General features: G+C 44.3%; 2 protein-coding genes and 1 pseudogene across 3 annotated transcripts in view; all 3 read right to left on the reverse strand.

The window, feature by feature from the left end:
- Positions 1-20485, reverse strand: part of LOC311030190 — a 163494-nt pseudogene that overhangs the window by 93364 nt on the left and 49645 nt on the right. The window contains exon 12 of the transcript XR_014599353.1: positions 16552-16725. The product of XR_014599353.1 is annotated as an uncharacterized misc_RNA (transcript). The remainder of the gene's footprint in view (positions 1-16551; positions 16726-20485) is intronic.
- On the reverse strand, positions 1954-5124 carry LOC311030177 (kelch-like protein 10; the record flags this gene model as incomplete). The annotated part of the gene is made up of 5 exons (XM_084035784.1): positions 1954-2325; positions 2467-2616; positions 2760-3356; positions 3687-4170; positions 4970-5124. The coding sequence occupies 5 exons, from the start codon at positions 5122-5124 to the stop codon at positions 1954-1956; spliced, it is 1758 nt and encodes a 585-aa protein (XP_083891910.1).
- Positions 9484-10574, reverse strand: LOC311030178 (stonustoxin subunit alpha-like; the record flags this gene model as incomplete). The annotated part of the gene is made up of 2 exons (XM_084035785.1): positions 9484-10414; positions 10571-10574. The coding sequence occupies 2 exons, from the start codon at positions 10572-10574 to the stop codon at positions 9891-9893; spliced, it is 528 nt and encodes a 175-aa protein (XP_083891911.1). The 3' UTR covers positions 9484-9890.

Raw genomic sequence — 20485 nt, forward strand, 5'->3', positions numbered from 1 at the left:
ATAATTAACTTCACGTATTTTAACAGTCAAATATGTTATAAGGCCCCTCGAACTTCTGGCGTTAAGCAAAAACTTGTTACTTACATTTAAATGTGTATTCGGCACTGCTGCCGCTGCCGCCGGTACCAGAGCTGCTGCTATTAGTCGCCGCCATTGTTGTTGTGAACAGCGGGCCGCAAAGCATCTTGGGATATGGGAGGCCGCGAAGGATGGTAGCGGTGCATCCTCCGAATGCAGGGGAAAGGAGGACGCATTTGGAGGCTGCATTTGGAGGAGCCTTCGAATTTGGACGAATTGGGACAGCCTTCGCGCAGCGCTGTGACGTAATCGGCCTTCAAATGCACCCTCCGAAGGCTGCAGCCCCTGAATTGAGACACAGCTTGTTTCTCAGTTCAGACTAGCAAAGAAAAAAAAACAACCTACACAGAAAGGGCATAGGTATAAGAAACTTCATCTGATTCTGTCTATATTTCTTAGGAGATCTCATCGTTTTCTAGGTTCACCAAAATTTAGGAAATACATTAGAACACATTAAATTAATTATTATGACTTAAAACAATTAGTTTTGACCATAAATTAAATCAATTATTCATGAATTATCATGTTAACAATGATATTTTTAACAGACACAGTTTATGCATCTTTTTAAACCTCTATTTATCCTTTATCATCAGTTTTTAACTATTTTAATTCACCTTTTTAATATTTAACTCTTGAACATAAAATTACAGTTTTTATACACAAAAGTGCATTTTTCTTCATCAATAAATGAAATATACCACACCAGAATGGTGCTGTTACCATTTGCAGTGGCTAATAACACAAATAAACAGTTCGAATGGCATAAAAAATGATTAAACTGCATCTTCTCAATGTAAACAGCATGGAAAATTAGCCTTAGCTTAGCGATTAGCATGGCGACTGCTAGTAGCTTTAGCATTTCAAGCTAGCGATCTTTTTACAAACGATAAACTAAGGTAGATATTGCACAAAAGTAACAGAAAAACATTGGAAGGCATCATATGGCATATTTTAAGCAACATAGACCATCATAACCCAAGTTAATAGCACAATAAATGTATTTTTTTCCATCTGAACGGCTACCGAACTAGAAGCTAACTGTGTGCTAACTCACCGGAGTCTCATGCATTTTACTTCACAAAGGGGGTTTTTCCTCGTTGGCTCACGGCTTATCGGGTCTGCCTGCGGACGTCTCTGCCGTTATCCACAGCTTTCTGCTACTCTTTGCGTCGTGTTTTCTTTGTTTTAGCTACCGACTCCCTAGGTCTGGCTTATGCCTTGAGAGAAAATGGCGTCTCCTCTCAAGTGCAGACTTCACGCGATACCTGACCTAGGTTCACGCCGGATACAAACACTAGCAGGGGAATACTGCCATCTACTGGGGGTTTAGTAGAACTGTCTAAATGACAAATATAGGTTTAGTAACCTGATTTTTCATGCTGGTTACACATGTATTATATAATAGCCAAACCTGTTGTATATTAAGACTTACTCATTTGTATGCATTTTACTTTTGCTTTATGTACTTTCAGATGACAAGAATGAATGCGAGAAGTATGATTTTACTACAACTGCTGAATTGAGTGGCTCAGAAGAGGAGTTAAGGTACTGCCATGTTTATATTGACCTTTGAACTCATCACTCTATTGGTCTTTGAAAAAGCCAAAAATGTAAACCTTGCTGGCTTTTTAAATATCAAAATGCCAAATACCATAGAAGCATATCACACTCTTAGATATGCTGGAATACACATTTAGCAGATAACAGCCAACAGTTTCATTTTTTAGTTTGACTACCTTATAAAATTCCCCTTCACATGGTATAAAACTAAAAGTTCACACAATCTGTCAGTAGCTGTTTGATGCAGAAAGACGTTTATTATTTATTATTTACATTTAAAAAAAAACATATTAATAAACAGGGTGGATGGTGTTAGGCAGAACGTCCTGCCTCCTCAGACTCCACAGGAACACTATCCAAGTCTAAAAGAGGCAGAACATCACGTGGGACCAGATACTCGGCCATGTTGGGGAGTCCGGACACCACACAGCAGCTCAGAGCACTGCGGCCGATCCCCATGTCAGAGACCTCGGACCACTCACCAGTGGTCACGTTGTAGCACTCCACGTTGGTGGAGGTGGTGATGCCGTTGAAGCCCCCGGCAACGAAGATCCGGTCATCGATGACTTCGATGCCGAAGTTGCTGCGAGGGGTCAACATGTGGGACACTTGGTTCCAGGTGTTGCTCCGAGGGTCGTAGACCTCAGCGCTGCGGAGACGGCTGGCGCCATCAAAGCCGCCGACCTTTGGGAGGAAGAGGAAATGAAAAGGTCAAACGGAGATTGAACCAGTTTCTCTGAATCTACAAAAAACAACTGCTGATCAAATCTCTTAACCCTTCAGGTTATGTGTTATTTGAGGGTCAGCAGTGTTTCCTGGACTTACAGCATAGAGGCGGTCTGCATAAGTAATGACGCCGAGCCCACTGCGGGCGCAGGTCATGAGGCCGATGGTCGTCCACTGGTCGGTCTCTGGGTTGTAACACTCAGCCGTCTGCAGGAACTCGTTCCCATTGAAACCACCGCAAACGTAAACCTGGAAAAAACAGGAAAGGACTTTAATAGGATTTAACAATGAAATGATTTAAGAATTAACACTTTTCTTGGCTTCTACTGGTAATAAATCATCTGAAATATCGCTACACAACTGTGAGATAATGTGAGAATTATGAGACCCACCTTGTTGTGGAGCGTCGTGGAGCTGGCGTCACTTCTAACCTCCTGCATGGATGAAATGAGACTCCACTGGTTTGTCTCAGGGTTATAGCGCTCTGCAGTGGAGAGTCGTTGATGCCCGTCGTACCCTCCCATGGCATAGATGCACCCGTTGAGTGTAGTGACGCTCACATAGCAGCGGCGGAAAAACATGGGCGACACCTCATGCCAGGTTTTTGAGCTGAGGTCGAACCTGCACACCCTGTTGAAACACTCCAACCTGTCGAAGCCCCCAACGCAGTAGACGCTCCCGTTGAGGAAGGCGGTGCCATGGTAGGCACGAGGACGCTCCAGATGCTGGGTCAAGCTGATCCAGTCTTTGGTGTGGACGTTGTAGGCCTCGATGCTGTCAGTCGGATCGCCGCCACTCCAGCCTCCGATGGCCAGCAGGACGGCGTTTGGAAGGCGAGGACGGGCGAGATGGTGGTAGACATCAGGCTGGTTTTGCATGACTTCTATGGCTTCCCTGACCATGCGCTGGCAGTCTGCGTTGTTATTCACCAGCTTATTAGACATCACACTGATCCTCATGTACTCTGTACCCATGGAGGCCAGCCGCACCTGCAGAGAAAACAGGACAGAATGTTTGGATAGAAGTTCATGGACGGCAGTACTTTAGGCCGGTCCTTTTATCCTACTGAACCAAATCTATTCAAAATGTCATCATTATAAGCTGTATTCTGTTTTGGATCCACAGACTTGACAGCAGGATTAGTTTAGTGTCGGTTTTGGTCTCTTCATGGTATTTGTTGACAGTGAGAGCAATATGGAGCATGAAAGCAACATTTCAGGGCAGGACAAATGATCTCACTCTAGAGGTGGCCCTACAGACTACTGTTCAGTCAGGATGAAACCACGGAGAAGAAATCATGTGACAGGAAGTCATCCTACCTTAGATAAGAGCACAGCGATGTGGTCTCTCCTTTCCTCCAGTGAGCTGGCGATCCAGCGGAGGACGGCCTCATACACAGTCCTCTCGTCTCTCACTCTGAGGTCGTCTCTGTTCAGGATGGCACTGAGTTGCTGCACAGAGAGCTGCGGGAACTCTTCAGAGGAAACAAGCTCCTCAAAGTGGTCGACGATGAAGCTGTAGGCCTGGCGGTGCAGTTCGGGGCAGAAGCAGACGGCGGTGAACTGGAAGATGCCGATGCAGTTCTCTGGGCAGAGCTGGCTCTCCAGGAAGTCGCAGCACTTTTTCACAACTCCCATCACATTAAACTGATCGGCTGCTAGAAGCAGCTCCTGAACGTTGTCCTCCGTCACTGAAACAGAGCCGGTGTATGCAAAGTCGATGAGGAGCTGCATCATGTCAGGAGTCAGGCCGGGGATGTTGAAGACCTTCTTGTCTGAAGAAGACCAGCGTTGGAAGAGAGCTCTGTGGGTCAGGATGAAAACACAAAGAAGAAGAAAGAGAAACTGACGTCAGCTGTTCCTTCTTTGCTTCACACTAATAACTAGGATAAGAATATAGTGGGGCGCTTTTCAAAACAGCAGCAGAGTGTAATATGACTCATATCAAGGCTCCTCCCAGTTTACTTTAAACCACAACACTGACAAACCCAACACGTTGAATGACACACGTGAAGTCTATTAAATAAATGACATCTGGAATGGAAATAGTGAATTATATGCATTTTGTAACAGATGTGTAACTTTTCTGAATGAACTCCATTCTAAAATCTGCTTTAAAGTACAGTAGTATGGAACTGAGAGACCAGCAGCTCAAATTCTACTTCACATTTTTAAAAAACAACAAAACAATAACACGTTTGGCAAACATCATAAATCCAACTTGAGCTGAGTCTACAACCGATGTACAAACTTCACATGTTGGAAGTTGATATGAGATGAATGGAAACAAGAAACCTCATTTGAGATGATATCCAGTCAAGTCATTATATTTATAAAAACTATAGACAGACAGGGAAACTACACCACTGGTTGAATCCTGAATGATCCTTTCAAATATGTTACAAATATTCTCGTAGCCGTCTATCAGGTGTTTAATGTCCTCTTGTTTTTGTTTAAATCACAAATGCTCTATGAGCTTGTTACGTGTTGTGGCTGTTCTCTCAGACTTCACATCGCTAATCAATCAATTTGCTGTTACTTTCTGCTCATTTGAAGGATATAAATTCACAAGTTTCCCCCCTAATATCAGATAATGTACTCACTCGAAGTAGAGGCTGCATCGACAGAGGAAGATCTTGTGGATTTGAAATTCCACGTCTTCAACAGTGATGACTGCGTCGCAAAACGTTCCCTCCAGACGTATATCATTGAACCCTGAGTCAGGAAACAGGAAAGAAGAGTGGCGTTGATTGGCCATCTTGATTTGCTGATGATAGACTTGTTGTCTCTGGTTGTTGGTTTATGTGGAGATCAAGAGAGAGACTGGACACCTTCACAGATTTCACTTCTAGAATAGATGCTCATCACATCACTGTGGTTTGTGATTGATGCAGAATGTTATTGTTCAAATGTAGTTTGTATGTGTTTAACTGCAGCTTCCATCAGTCAGACAGGAGGTGAAGGTTCACTAAGGTGGCAGCAAAATCAAGATGGCCGATGACCCCATCTCCATCCCTCTTTGACGGAACTTAAAATACATGTGCGTGTTCAATTATTTATGATAAATCTGAGTATTATAATGAAATGGATCCTCAATACATTACAAACAGAAATCCACAGTGCACAAATCTAAACCATTTTAGTGGAGATCTTATAATTACTATGCTTATAGTAGATTGATAAAAATAACACAATATATCTTTTGGAAAAGCATGTAGCAAAACATTTTCACCCAATTCTAATCCAATAGTAATAATAACAACAATAATAATAATACATTTTATTGATCAGATTATTGAGAGCTTTGTAAATGATGAGGAGGATCTTGAAGTGGATATGCTGCTTTATTGGGAGCCAGTGAAGGTGTTGCAGGATGGGTGTAACGCATTTCTTTGAGTAACTTACACTTTGACTTCTAAAGAAGTCTCTTATGTCCACTTTTCTTTTTTTAGACATCCTGGCTGCATCTAATTACCAAACACAAATACGCACGCGCGCACATACGCACACGGACACCGATTCAAACGTAAATGTAAATGAAACCTCTGATATTAACATCCTTCTAGCTGACGTCAACCAGGCAGAACAAACTCCCAACTTCCAGTAGCGGACTCCTGTAGGACTCCTGACCGCAGACTAGCAGACCGGTGTGCAAGCAAGAAGGCGTGACGGCGGGGACGGCCAATCACACAGGCTTCAGCTTGAGCGGCCGTTTTCCGCCTGGTCCTAGTGCTTGACATGTCTCTGTGTACTATAGCTAACATTAGTTTTTTTCTGCCTTCAATGAAGTAACGCGACACATTTTTTGGCAGTAACGATAACGGCGTTATAATAATGAGATGAGTTATCAATGAGATTACTCCATCCATCCATCCATTGTCTACCGCTTATCCTGTATTTAGGGTCACGGGGGGGGGGGGGGGCTGGAGCCGATCCCAGCTGCAATGAGATTACTCGTTACTGAAAAAAGTAACGGCGTTACTAACGCCGCTACTTATAATGCCGTTATTCCCATCACTGTCTATATCTAGGTTTGTCTCTGGGAAACATGGGAGGAACTGTGCTGGGTGCCTGAAGAGGATGAGGATGGCAGGTTTTCTTCTCATTAACTAATGCATGTGTGGATTTACGTATATTATTTGACTAAAGATGTGTTTCTAAAACACTCCTCCTACAGTTGATGCTGATCAGAGTCAGTCCAACTACTTTAAAACATGCCTGGATAAAAGTGATACGTTTACATTCCAGTGTGTTCATTTCCAGGGAGTGGAGTGTGTTCATGCATGTTAGCATGTCTGGCTGCAGGCTGACAGCTTACTGATGACTGGGTTTTGTTGTTTTGGTTTCCTGTTTTATTTTGTAGTCCTTCTGTCTTGTGTTGTCATGTGCTTTGCTTCCTGTCTTGGTTTCCCTCCTTTTCTGTCTCCCAGCTGTGTCTCATTGTCTCGTCAGCCTTGCCTCTCGTTCTCCCCAATCACCATAGCCTGCCCTTGTGTTTCCACACCTGTCTGTCGTTGAACCTAATCCACCCTTATGTATTTAGTCTGTGTTTCCTTTCAATCTTGGCTTGGTCGTCTGTTTTATCCCGGATGTGTGTCCACCACCTGATCTGTCCTGCCTGTGCCCTGGTCTTTGTCTGGATTATTGTTTGAGTTTTGTCCGCTTTGGATTGGATCTTTGTTTTTTTGATAGTGTTTTTGCCCCTGTGGCCTCCCTGAGTTTTTGGACTTATCATTTAAATAAGCATTTTAACTGCATTTGGGTCCATACCTCCTTCAATCATAGTACATCCGTGACAAAAACACAACCACATTAACAAAAACACAACCACGTTAACACATTGTGGGAGTCTTTGGCCAAATCCGAATGTCCCCCTAAGGTCTAAGTCCTGAACCCTCAGGGACTTACCTGACGTCACCTGGTAAACGGTTGAGTGTGAGAGGCTGTGGGGACTTGAAATGGTAGAAATACAAATGGGACAGCACTCGGATTGTCACTTTACTTTGATGACACAAAATATATTATCTAAAAGTGTTGGGTTTTATTTCACGTTTTACAGCCTGATCTGAACGTCTTCCAGACTCTTATCATCCCAGACCAGACGTAACTCAAATAATGTGTTTACTTCAATAAGCTACATTAAAATAACTGCTTGATGATTAAACCAGGTGTGTAGGCTATGATGACATGCCTATGATTTCAAGTGTTTTATGTTCCATTTTAAATCTTTAATGTTAAAGTTTCTGCTTAAATGTAATATTCCACACATGTGGTGTCCTATATGTTTACCTTTTTTTTTTAAGTCCTCCGGGCTTTCCCTGGTAACCCCGTGTTTCACGTTGCAACGCTATGAACTGTGGGTAATTCCCTCAGGCAAAGTCAGCATCGATGCTGATTTACGTAAGTGGGCATAAAGGGCTCAAAATGTCCGCGAGCGAGTCCTCGTGCACTTCACGATGTGACCGTGGGACAGACCTGAACCCTCAGGGACTCAATGGGAACGCACATCAAAGTCCGTGAGTCTGTGAGGGGCGACGTTGGGATTTGGCCTTTTTCTCTGAGGAAGGTTCCTAACTGAAGACGTGACCCGGAAGTAAACAAGTGGCCGCCATGATAAGAGCCGTTCAGATTCTCTAAATGCAAAGGAAAGGAGCTCCAATGATCCTTTCACATCTCCTTTAGGATACAACGGACCTTCCTTCACCAAAGGAAAGGAGCTCCAATGATCCTTTCAGATCTCCTTTAGGATACAACAGACCTTCCTATACAAAAGGAGTTAAAGTGCTACACACCTCGGCCGTTCATGAAAACAAACCATTTGCATATTTAACAATCACTTTCATGCAGACATATAGTAATTGGAATTGTGTTGATAAATGTGTTGTAACTGCCTCTGTGTCAGTCAGCGCAGTATTTCTGAGTTATTTATTTTGGTAGGAACCAAAGTTCTCTAAGGCGGAACCTTTGTTTTTGTATCGCCCGTTTCCGTCAGGACATACTTTAGCGTAACACTCATCAAAAAAGTCCGCTGATTTAGTACATGTTTTTCAGTGCTGATGCATCTGCAAAATAGCTCTTAGCATCAAGATAAACAATCCTACAGAGTAATGCCAAGCTACACAACTTTCCTCATGCAATGCAGCTACTAAGGTATGTTTTGCTGACGTTTTTTGTGTGTGTTTTCTGTTCTTGTTTGTATTAAATTGTTTTTATACAGCTAAGGGCTAACACCGTTAAGGGCTAACACATGTTGGGCTTAGTTAGATTGGTCTTTGTGTTTTGTTGTATTATATGTAACCAAAGTGTATTGTGTATACAGTAGCCTAATTGAAAGTGACGACATTACCAGGACAATGTTGGGATATTACTGTATGGCTTGTTATTATTTTGACTAGTGATTATTGTATTTGTGTATTATGTTTTTTGATTACAGTTTTCACGGTCTGGATGAACCAAATAAATCCTGCCAGTAAACAAAAAGGAAACTCGTTGCTGTCGTTTGTACTGAGGGAATTATATGTGTCTATTATAAGTGAAGGAGTTGCATTCATGAAGGACCACAAGTTGCATTTATGGACAGTTTGCAGTCTTGGTTTTGGGACACTCTGGTCTGAGTCTCATCAACGGCCCTAACTTTACCCTCAGGATCTACTTTTAACTCACATTCTTTGTATTATTATTTTATTTGAACATGTTCTCATGTAACTTCCTTATTACACAGAGCTTTTGTCTTTTTATTATTTCAGTCGTTTGATTTGAATCCACACATTCTCTCATCTTGATCTTAATCAATTTCCTTTTGGAGAATATTATGCGTTACTCACTGCGTCTAGGCCGAGGTGAAGCAGACGATAAAATAGTGGCAAAAAGCCTCCGACCTTTATTTGCGTCCGCAGTGTCGGAGTTGCCCAGAGCCGAGATGCAGCCAGCGGACGCTTCTCTTCTTCCAAGCCTGTTGGTGACGCCGGATTCAATTCAACGGAGGTTCACTGCAGCAAAGTCAACATTTATACACGTTCACATGCATCATGCAGCCGTCTTCATCAGCTGGTCTGTGTATCTCTCAACATATCCCAAGAGCAAGCGTTATAAAGCGTTGATGAATGGAAAATCACAGCTGCAGCATCATCATAGTTTATAATTCCTTAGTGGATTTAGCAGGAGCATTTTCTCCAACAATGAAGAAACAGTTTAATATGTTTTTTATTTGTAATATGTTAAATACATTATGTTTTCTATTCTAACCTGTGTGTGCTCTGTGTTTCATGTTGATGGTTTCCACTGGACAGCAACTAGTTGCTCCAGTCACTAATGCATGTTCCTCAACACGACAAGGTTCAGTCTAAAGACAAAGCCATCCCGATATACTCCATTCATTTAAGTACATTTACACAAGCATTAATACATTTACAACAAGTACAAGGAGGAATGAACCTGACTGATTACAAACTGCAATGTTTTCATTCACATCTTTGCATTGACTCTGAATGTAATCGCACCGCTTTGTGTTTGTTGTGAACAGTTTCAGAGACACAGAGACACTGATCCAGACCAGACTCTAAACCCAGGATAAAGAGGTTCAGTGAATGTGGTGTTGATGGTGTGGAGGTGGATCAGTTTGTTAGAGGAGACTCTGTAGAAGGTCAAGGTGCCAGCAGGACAGTCCAAGTACACTGCTACCACACCAGAGGAGGAGGAGGAGGAGGAGGAGGAGATGAGTGTATGTTTTCTTTTGTGCCAGACAGAGTAACCACCATCATAACAACCCAGACTCCAGGACTGATCATTACATCCAAACCCAGAGTCGTTTCCTCTCCTCTTGATTCCTCTGTAACTCACTGATATATAAACATGTCCTCTCCACTTGACCTCCCAGTAACAGCGACCAGTCAGACCGTCTCTACACAGCAGCTGAGGCTCTGAGACAAATCTGTCTGGATGATATGGATATGACTGGTGGTCTGACACACGTGTCACCTCCCTGTTGGTGTCGTCCAGTTTGAGTTCTCTGCTGACTGTGTTTGTGTCCAGTTCCAGTTCACAGACATCTGATGGAGAGAACAAACACAATGCAGCTAAAGGTTATTGTTGGAGACAATCGGGTGTTTTTTGGTGTGTGTTTTGAAAGCTTAATAAATATACTTTGGGTATTAGTATATGACATCACAAGGGGGCGGTAACTTGATGGTGATGGGTCACGTCACCCATTTCATTGATAAATAGACACCGGTGTGTGTAGTGGTGTGTGTTTTGTTGGATCGCAGAGAAAAACACAGTGTTGGGGAACTAGCAGGAGCAGATTCAGTTATTAATAGATAATTATTAATATCAATACTCAGTCTCAATATAAAGGCATGTTGGACTCCGGCAGGGCTGCCCTTTGTCACCGGTCCTGTTCATTATTTTTATGGACAGGATTTCTAGGCGCAGCCGTGGGCCGGAGGGGATCTGGTTCGGGAGCCACTGGATTTCATCCCTGCTTTTTGCGGACGATGTGGTCTTGTTGGCTCCTTCGAGCCAGGACCTCCAGCATGTCCTGGGGCGGTTTGCAGCCGAGTGTGAAGCAGCCGGGATGAGGATTAGCACCTCCAAATCTGAGGCCATGGTTCTCGACCGGAAAAAGGTGGCTTGCTCCCTCCAGGTCGGGGGGGAGTTCCTGCCTCAAGTGGAGGAGTTTAAGTATCTTGGGGTCTTGTTCACGAGTGAGGGAAGGATGGAACGTGAGATTGACAGGCGGATCGGTGCAGCGGCTGCAGTAATGCGGTCGCTGTATCGGTCCGTCGTGGTAAAGAGAGAGCTGAGCCGAAAGGCGAAGCTCTCGGTTTACCGGTCAATCTACGTTCCTACCCTCACCTATGGTCATGAACTTTGGGTCATGACCGAAAGAATAAGATCCCGGATACAAGCGGCCGAAATGAGCTTCCTCCGCAGGGTGGCGGGGCGCTCACTTAGAGATAGGGTGAGGAGCTCCGTCACACGGGGGGAGCTCGGAGTAGAGCCGCTGCTCCTCCACATCGAGAGGAGCCAGTTGAGGTGGCTCGGGCATCTGTATCGGATGCCCCCTGGACGCCTCCCTCGGGAGGTGTTCCAGGCATGCCCCACCGGGAGGAGACCCCGAGGAAGACCCAGGACACGCTGGAGTGACTATGTCACCCGGCTGGCCTGGGAACGCCTTGGGGTCCTCCCGGAGGAGCTGGGGGAAGTGTCTGGGGAGAGGGAAGTCTGGGCGTCCCTGCTCAGGCAGCTGCCCCCGCGACCCGGTCCCGGATAAGCGGAAGATAATGGATGGATGGATGGATGGAATATAAAGGAGTTTGTACTCAAATGCCAATAATTAATAACTATTAGAATATGAGTACAAACAGTTGAAGGATTTGTGAATTCTTCACAGAGAAGAGGTTGATATCATTCATTCTTATACAACATTAATAAACACAGCAGTATGTTCATAAGGGGTTTATTAACAATAAACAAAGAAACATACACTAAGTCCAAGTGGCCTATCTAACTAAATACTATACAAGTGTGTGTGTGTGTGTGTGTGTGTGTGTGTGTGTGTGTGTGTTACAAGATGGCGGCTGTGGGTGTCGACCAGTCAGCCATGTGGAGTGGGGGTGTTCTTTGTGGGAGGCCGTGTGGTCCTGCCTGGAGAACAGGTTTCTATATATGTGTATAATTAGTGTAATATATGTAGAGCCGTTAGGAAAGTTGGATTAGTGAGAACGCAACCTGTCTGTTCTGGATCACTGACGATCAACAGACTAAACAAAAACGCGACAAAATTACATCGTTGGTCCTAAAAATATCACAGTTTGGCCTTAAATTACTGAAGATGGACAGCAGACCAATCTGTGGTCTGGTCTCTGGACTAATGTGAGCTACTATCTAGACCTCTAGGGGACCACAGACAGTCTCTGGTTCCTCCACATAGTCTGGTCTGGTCTCTGGACTAATGTGAGCTACTATCTAGACCTCTGGGGGACCACAGACAGTCTCTGGTTCCTCCACATAGTCTGGTCTGGTCTCTGGACTAATGTGAGCTACTATCTAGACCTCTGGGGGACCACAGACAGTCTCTGGTTCCTCCACATAGTCTGGTCTGGTCTCTGGACTAATGTGAGCTACTATCTAGACCTCTGGGGGACCACAGACAGTCTCTGGTTCCTCCACATAGTCTGGTCTGGTCTCTGGACTAATGTGAGCTACTATCTAGACCTCTAGGGGACCACAGACCCAGGAGACAACATCTGGTTCCTCCATTTAGGATTCAGGGACGTCAGGACGACAGGTGGACGATCTCAACGCTGAGACGCTTTAGAGACACAGAGGAATTTATCTCTTCAGTTGAAATATTTAAACATAAACCCGACTACGTGAATGTTGCGTGTTTGTCTCCGTTGCCGTCCGGCAGGAATTGGCGTCCGTTTGTGTCTCTGTGTTGACTTTGTGTGTAATTGAAGGTGAAAATGTGGCGTTTGCTGTGAACACAACACGACATCTTTACAGCCACGAAGAAACAAACGCTGCATCCTGATAGAAACGTGATCATCGGATTTCAGTCATGAACACGTTCAAATCTGGAGCAGCTGAGTTACTGAAGACATACTCACACTTCCTCAGACCAGGTCTCAGTCTCTGCTGTCCCCCATGGTCCACCCTGCAGGAAGACATTCAAAGACCTCAATCAGGTCCACCATTAAACATGAACCCCAGTTCCTCAGTCAGAGACGGAGACACAGTCTGGAGCTGTTGTCCATCTGTCCTCACCTGAGTGTCCAGTCTGATGTCTGTCCATCTGTCCTCACCTGAGTCTCCAGTCTGATGTCCGTCCATCTGTCCTCACCTGAGAGTGTCCAGTCTGAGGTCCGTCCATCGGTCCTCACCTGAGAGTCCAGTCTGATGTCTGTCCATCTGTCCTCACCTGAGAGTGTCCAGTCTGATGTCTGTCCATCTGTCCTCACCTGAGAGTGTCCAGTCTGATGTCTGTCCATCTGTCCTCACCTGAGTCTCCAGTCTGATGTCTGTCCATCTGTCCTCACCTGAGAGTGTCCAGTCTAATGTCTGTCCATCTGTCCTCACCTGAGTCTCCAGTCTAATGTCTGTCCATCTGTCCTCACCTGAGTGTCCAGTCTGATGTCCGTCCATCTGTCCTCACCTGAGAGTGTCCAGTCTGATGTCCGTCCATCTGTCCTCACCTGAGAGTGTGTAGTCTGATGTCTGTCCATCTGTCCTCACCTGAGAGTCTCCAGTCTGATGTCTGTCCATCTGTCCTCACCTGAGAGTCCAGTCTGATATCTGTCCATCTGTCCTCACCTGAGAGTGTGTAGTCTGAAGTCTGTCCATCTGTCCTCACCTGAGAGTGTCCAGTCTGATGTCTGTCCATCTGTCCTCACCAGAGAGTGTCCAGTCTGATGTCTGTCCATCTGTCCTCACCTGAGAGTGTCCAGTCTCCAGTGTGGACCCTCCAGTCCAGCAGACAGCAGCTTGACTCCTGAGTCTCCTGGATGATTGTAGCTCAGGTCCAGCTGTCTCAGATAGGAGGGGTTGGAGTCCAGAGCTGAGGCCAGAGAAGAACAGCCGTCCTCTGTGATCAGACAACCTGACAGACTGAAGACACACACACTTCTGTCACTTCTGGGGACTTTACATAGACTTATGTCCATTTGTCCACTTTTTAAAATGAGAAAAAGTGATATTTGTCTTTTGCTGTGTTGATGTTGTACTGGGTGGGATAAGCGTGGCTGAGTGATGGACAGAGATGGACAGAGGAGGACGGTAAAAGAAAGAATAGAGACGAGCTGAAATGATTGAGAGAGAAATTGAAGCGTTAGAAAAGAGAAGAAACAACAGTTGAAACAGTCTATGTGGTCTGTCTTCAGACCTGGTGTGCCAACAAAGATCTGGTATTGATTTTAAACCATCTAGCAAAGAAAAAAGGCTGTAATTCAATAACATTTCAACAATGTTTATAGTTTTCATATTGAACTGGAGGAATTATGAAGAACAAGTACTCTGATAATAACACTAAAATACAAAACACAGCTTTGAAAATGTGCTTCTTAAGAGTCTCAGAACATATGAGGCATTCAGGTGTTCAACTGCCAGTTGGAAGAAAAGAGTCTTGATTCAAAGCTCTGTTCTCACTGTCAGCGTTCCTCTTTGAGAGCAGCCGTGTGAACTTATCTATCGGCTCTAGATCTCACCGACCTGACTGACGTTTATCACCTCCACTCTCTGATCCATCTGTCAGCTGTCAGTGAGTCTCGTCAGTTGTCACCATAGAAACGTCACTCACAGAAACTCCAGTTTGCACAGATTTGATCAAGTTCAGAGTTAACGTTTCACCCCGTTGCATTACTGGGTAATTTAGTGTTTGTGAGTAGCAACCAGTGAGATGATTTAGCCTCCAACCATCTGAACCAGTGTAGTGATGCTAACGCTGCAGCAGTAAAATGGAAACGCTCCGTCATCATTTAATAATTCTCAATGATCTATCAGTTATGGGTCTGGGTCCTGATAGGACGGGGTCTGGGTCTGGATCTGGGCCAAGCTCCACCTCTTAGTGACCCTTGCTATAGGCAGTGTTGGGCAAGTTACTTCAAAAGCGTAATGCATTATTTATTACTTGTTACTGTCATTTCAAAGTAATTAGTTACATTACAATATTACTGTCTTTGAATTGTAAGGCATTACACTACTTTTACATTACTTTTACATTACTTTTATAAATAAAAGGACATTTTTGTTCTCGATAGACCTTCTTGTGTTCAATGCAGCTCATTACACAGCAGGATGTGATGTTTTTTGCTTCAAAATAAAAGAACGAAAAACGGAAAATGACTCTTATCCCGTTATTCTTAAAAACGGAAAACGAGAAACAGAAAACGACTCGTTAGCTGATATTAGATATTGTGTTCATGAATGGGATTCGGGGATGAAATAACAGGGCCATTTTTCATTCCAGATTTGCTGTACGTCTTTTTTAATGACCTAGAAGGCGCTGCGAAATTACCTGAAAGCCTACCTGAGACATTTAGGGGAGCTCTAAAACACTGTTCATAAACGCTCTGACAGCGTCTGACGCTCGCGTTTTGAAATAAACCTACTGTTTTAAACTCGCACCAAAAGCGTTATGACGCGGACATAAAAGCGGTTCAAAACCGACGGGGAGAATCGGAGCCTCCGCCTTTTCGCCGCCGCCCCTCAGCTGTTGATCCTCGGTGTGCCGGGTCGGCTGCGCTCTGACCGACCGGGAGCCGCTCCGTGAGTCGGTGTCCAGCTCATGGAGCCTGCTAACAACAGCGCTTAATTAACATAGTGTAGAGTCACACGGACCGGCTTTCACACTTTTCCAAAAGTGGAGCGTATGCCCATCTCGCGATCGCGAATGTAGAGTCAATTGATTTCGGGTTTAAAATGCATTGTAACGTCATCATAAATGTGTGCACATGTTGGTGTTAAAATGGTGTTTTGTCTCCGCCGTGCAGACGAGTTAGAAGCTTTAAACTTTGAATTAAAACTGTCAGCAGCATCAAAATGTCTGGTTGGTTCATGTTCAGTTGTCAGAGTTGATATTCCAATCAGGCATCAACCTCTGGTTCAGAAAAGTGAAGTCAAGCCTGAAGGTCCTTAAAGCTGCATTCTCTCTGCTGGCCACTAGGGGGTGTTTTCATGAATAATATGTCTTCATTGCATCTGCATAGCTTTGAGTCTGCATGTGGGTCCTCCTTGCTGCTTTCAGCCACCGTGACAAGAATATTAGTTCATTTCATATAAAACTCAATAAACTCAACTGTATAGAAAGTGGTTCAAACTGGGTCCACCTTGACAGCAGAGACAGTCTGGTGTTGTAGTTCAGGCTCACATGTTCATGGAGTGACGTTCACAAACGTAGACTGACGTTTGCAACAGCATTTATAAACACCAGGTGGATTTATAAAACTATTAAAACATCGAACGGCAGGGAAAAGATAAACAAGAGGTTTGGTTTTGATAAAAGTTTTGTTTTGTTCTTTTGCTGGCAAGTCGTTAGCAGCAGAAACAGTATTTCATCAGCCGTGTTAACAGATTAGTAGCAAACGTGTCTTTTTAGGAATACGTGAATATAAATAACTGAATATTTGGTGCATGTAAACGCATCATTGAAAGCTTCATAGGTAAACTTCTCAAAGTAGTTGAATTTGACCTGAGAGTTTCCAGTCGACAGTGTGGACTCTCCAGGCCAGCAGACAGCAGCTCCACTCCTGAATCCTGCAGGTCGTTGTTACTCAGGTCCAGGTCTCTTAGACTGGAGGACTGGGAGCTGAGAACTGAGGACAGACCTTCACAGCTTCTCTCTGAGAGGTTACAGCCACTGAGTCTGAAGAGGAATCAGAAATTAATGATGAAACAATTACAAACAACTGTTCATCCCCTCAGGTTCTAACTGACATTATTATCATAATGAAGTTAAATGATGTTTAACATGTTTGTTCATCAGGTTATTGTTGCAGCTGGGTGGTGTATTAGGCTCCATGGTGAGGTTAACGTCACACTGTGCCATCTGTTTATTTCTGTCTGAGTCTTCTTTCAAGACTCTCACGTGACTCCGTTTCACCAATCAAACGCAGCCAGGCAGTCACATGACAGCACACAAACTCTCCACGCCCGGTTATAGATAGAACTCTTTTAACGTTTTTTAATTCTAAATCCTTGTCATTCAGAGAAAAATGTGCATAAATATGCAAGTGTATGTGCAATCATTTATGGAGGAGTCGCAATATACCGCCCACTTTTTGAAATCCCCCCGACTTTTACCGTCTAACGTCAGTGAATCTGTCCTCACCTGAGTGTCCAGTCTGATGTCTGTCCATCTGTCCTCACCTGAGTCTCCAGTCTGATGTCTGTCCATCTGTCTTCACCTGAGTCTCCAGTCTGATGTCTGTCCATCTGTCCTCACCTGAGTGTCCAGTCTGATGTCTGTCCATCTGTCCTCACCTGAGTGTCCAGTCTGATGTCTGTCCATCTGTCCTCACCTGAGTCTCCAGTCTGATGTCTGTCCATCTGTCTTCACCTGAGTGTCCAGTCTGATGTCTGTCCATCTGTCCTCACCTGAGTGTCCAGTCTGATGTCTGTCCATCTGTCCTCACCTGAGTCTCCAGTCTGATGTCTGTCCATCTGTCCTCACCTGAGTGTCCAGTCTGATGTCTGTCCATCTGTCCTCACCTGAGTCTCCAGTCTGATGTCTGTCCATCTGTCTTCACCTGAGTCTCCAGTCTGATGTCTGTCCATCTGTCCTCACCTGAGTGTCCAGTCTGATGTCTGTCCATCTGTCCTCACCTGAGAGTGTCCAGTCTGAAGTCTGTCCATCTGTCCTCACCTAAGAGTGTCCAGTCTGATGTCTGTCCATCTGTCCTCACCTGAGAGTCCAGTCTGATGTCTGTCCATCAGTCCTCACCAGAGAGTCCAGTCTGATGTCCGTCCATCTGTCCTCACCTGAGTCTCCAGTCTGATGTCTGTCCATCTGTCCTCACCTGAGAGTGTCCAGTCTGATGTCTGTCCATCTGTCCTCACCTGAGAGTCCAGTCTGATGTCTGTCCATCTGTCCTCACCTGAGAGTGTCCAGTCTCCAGTGTGGACCCTCCAGTCCAGCAGACAGCAGCTTGACTCCTGAGTCTCCTGGATGATTGTAGCTCAGGTCCAGCTGTCTCAGATAGGAGGGGTTGGAGTCCAGAGCTGAGGCCAGAGAAGAACAGCCGTCCTCTGTGATCAGACAACCTGACAGACTGAAGACACACACACTTCTGTCACTTCTGGGGACTTTACATAGACTTATGTCCATTTGTCCACTTTTTAAAATGAGAAAAAGTGATATTTGTCTTTTGTTGTGTTGATGTTGTACTGGGTGGGATACGCGTGGCTGAGTGATGGACAGAGATGGACAGAGGAGGACGTTAAAAGAAAGACAAGAGACGAGCTGAAATGATTGAGAGAGAAATTGAAGCGTTAGAAAAGAGAAGAAACAACAGTTGAAACAGTCTATGTGGTCTGTCTTCAGACCTGGTGTGCCAACAAAGATCTGGTATTGATTTTAAACCATCTAGCAAAGAAAAAAGGCTGTAATTCAATAACATTTCAACAATGTTTATAGTTTTCATATTGAACTGGAGGAATTATGAAGAACAAGTACTCTGATAATAACAGTAAAATACAAACACAGCTTTGAAAATGTGCTTCTTAAGAGTCTCAGAACATATGAGGCATTCAGGTGTTCAACTGCCAGTTGGAAGAAAAGAGTGTCTTGATTCAAAGCTCTGTTCTCACTGTCAGCGTTCCTCTTTGAGAGCAGCCGTGTGAACTTATCTATCGGCTCTAGATCTCACCGACCTGACTGACCTTTATCACCTCCACTCTCTGATCCATCTGTCAGCTGTCAGTGAGTCTCGTCAGTTGTCACCATAGAAACGTCACTCACAGAAACTCCGGTTTGCACAGATTTGATTAAGTTCAGAGTTAACGTTTCACCCCGTTGCATTACTGGGTAATTTAGTGTTTGTGAGTAGCAACCAGTGAGGTGATTTAACCTCCAACCATCTGAACCAGTGTAGTGATGCTAACGCTGCAGCAGTAAAATGGAAACGCTCCGTCATCATTTCATAATTCTCAATGATCTATCAGTTATGGGTCTGGTTCCTGATAGGACGGGGTCTGGGTCTGGATCTGGGCCAAGCTCCACCTCTTAGTGACCCTTGCTATAGGCAGTGTTGGGCAAGTTACTTCAAAAGCGTAATGCATTATTTATTACTTGTTACTGTCATTTCAAAGTAATTAGTTACATTACAATATTACTGTCTTTGAATTGTAAGGCATTACACTACTTTTACATTACTTTTGCATTACTTTTCGCCAAAATAAAATGACATTTTTGTTCTCGATAGATCTTCTTGTGTTCAATGCAGCTCATTACACAGCAGGATGTGATGTTTTTCGCTTCAAAATAAAAGAACGAAAAACGGAAAATGACTCTTATCCCGTTATTCGATTAAAAAACGGAAAACGAGAAACAGAAAACGACTCGTTAACTGATATTAGATATTGTGTTCATGAATGGGATTCGGGGATGAAATAACAGGGCCATTTTTCATTCCAGATTTGCTGTACGTCTTTTTTAATGACCCGGAAGGCGCTGCGAAATTACCTGAAAGCCTACCTGAGACATTTATGGGAGCTCTAAAACACTGTTCATAAACGCTCTGACAGCGTCTGACGCCCGCGTTTTGAAATAAACCTACTGTTTTAAACTCGCACCAAAAGTGTTATGACGCGGACATAAAAGCGGTTCAAAACCGACGGGGAGAATCGGAGCCTCCGCCTTTTCGCCGTCGCCCCTCAGCTGTTGATCCTCGGTGTGCCGGGGTCGGCTGCGCTCTGACCGACCGGGAGCCGCTCCGTGAGTCGGTGTCCAGCTCATGGAGCCTGCTAACAACAGCGCTTAATTAACATAGTGTAGAGTCACACGGACCGGCTTTCACACTTTTCCAAAAGTGGAGCGTATGCCCATCTCGCGATCGCGAATGTAGAGTCAATTGATTTCGGGTTTAAAATGCATTGTAACGTCATCATAAATGTGTGTGCACATGTTGGTGTTAAATTGTGTTTTGTGGTGTTGGTGTTTTGTCTCCGCCGTGCAGACGAGTTAGAAGCTTTAAACTTTGAATTAAAACTGTCAGCAGCATCAAAATGTCTGGTTGGTTCATTTTCAGTTGTCAGAGTTGATATTCCAATCAGGCTTCAACCTCTGGTTCAGAAAAGTGAAGTCAAGCCTGAAGGTCCTTAAAGCTGCATTCTCTCTGCTGGCCACTAGGGGGTGTTTTCATGAATAATATGTCTTCATTGCATCTGCATAGCTTTGAGTCTGCATGTGGGTCCTCCCTGCTGCTTTCAGCCACCGTGACAAGAATATTAGTTCATTTCATATAAAACTCAATAAACTCAACTGTATAGAAAGTGGTTCAAACTGGGTCCACCTTGACAGCAGAGACAGTCTGGTGTTGTAGTTCAGGCTCACATGTTCATGGAGTGACGTTCACAAACGTAGACTGACGTTTGCAACAGCATTTATAAACGGCAGGTGGATTTAT

This window comes from Eutrigla gurnardus (assembly GCF_963514095.1).
Source record: "Eutrigla gurnardus genome assembly, chromosome: 19".
NCBI lineage: Eukaryota > Metazoa > Chordata > Actinopteri > Perciformes > Triglidae > Eutrigla > Eutrigla gurnardus.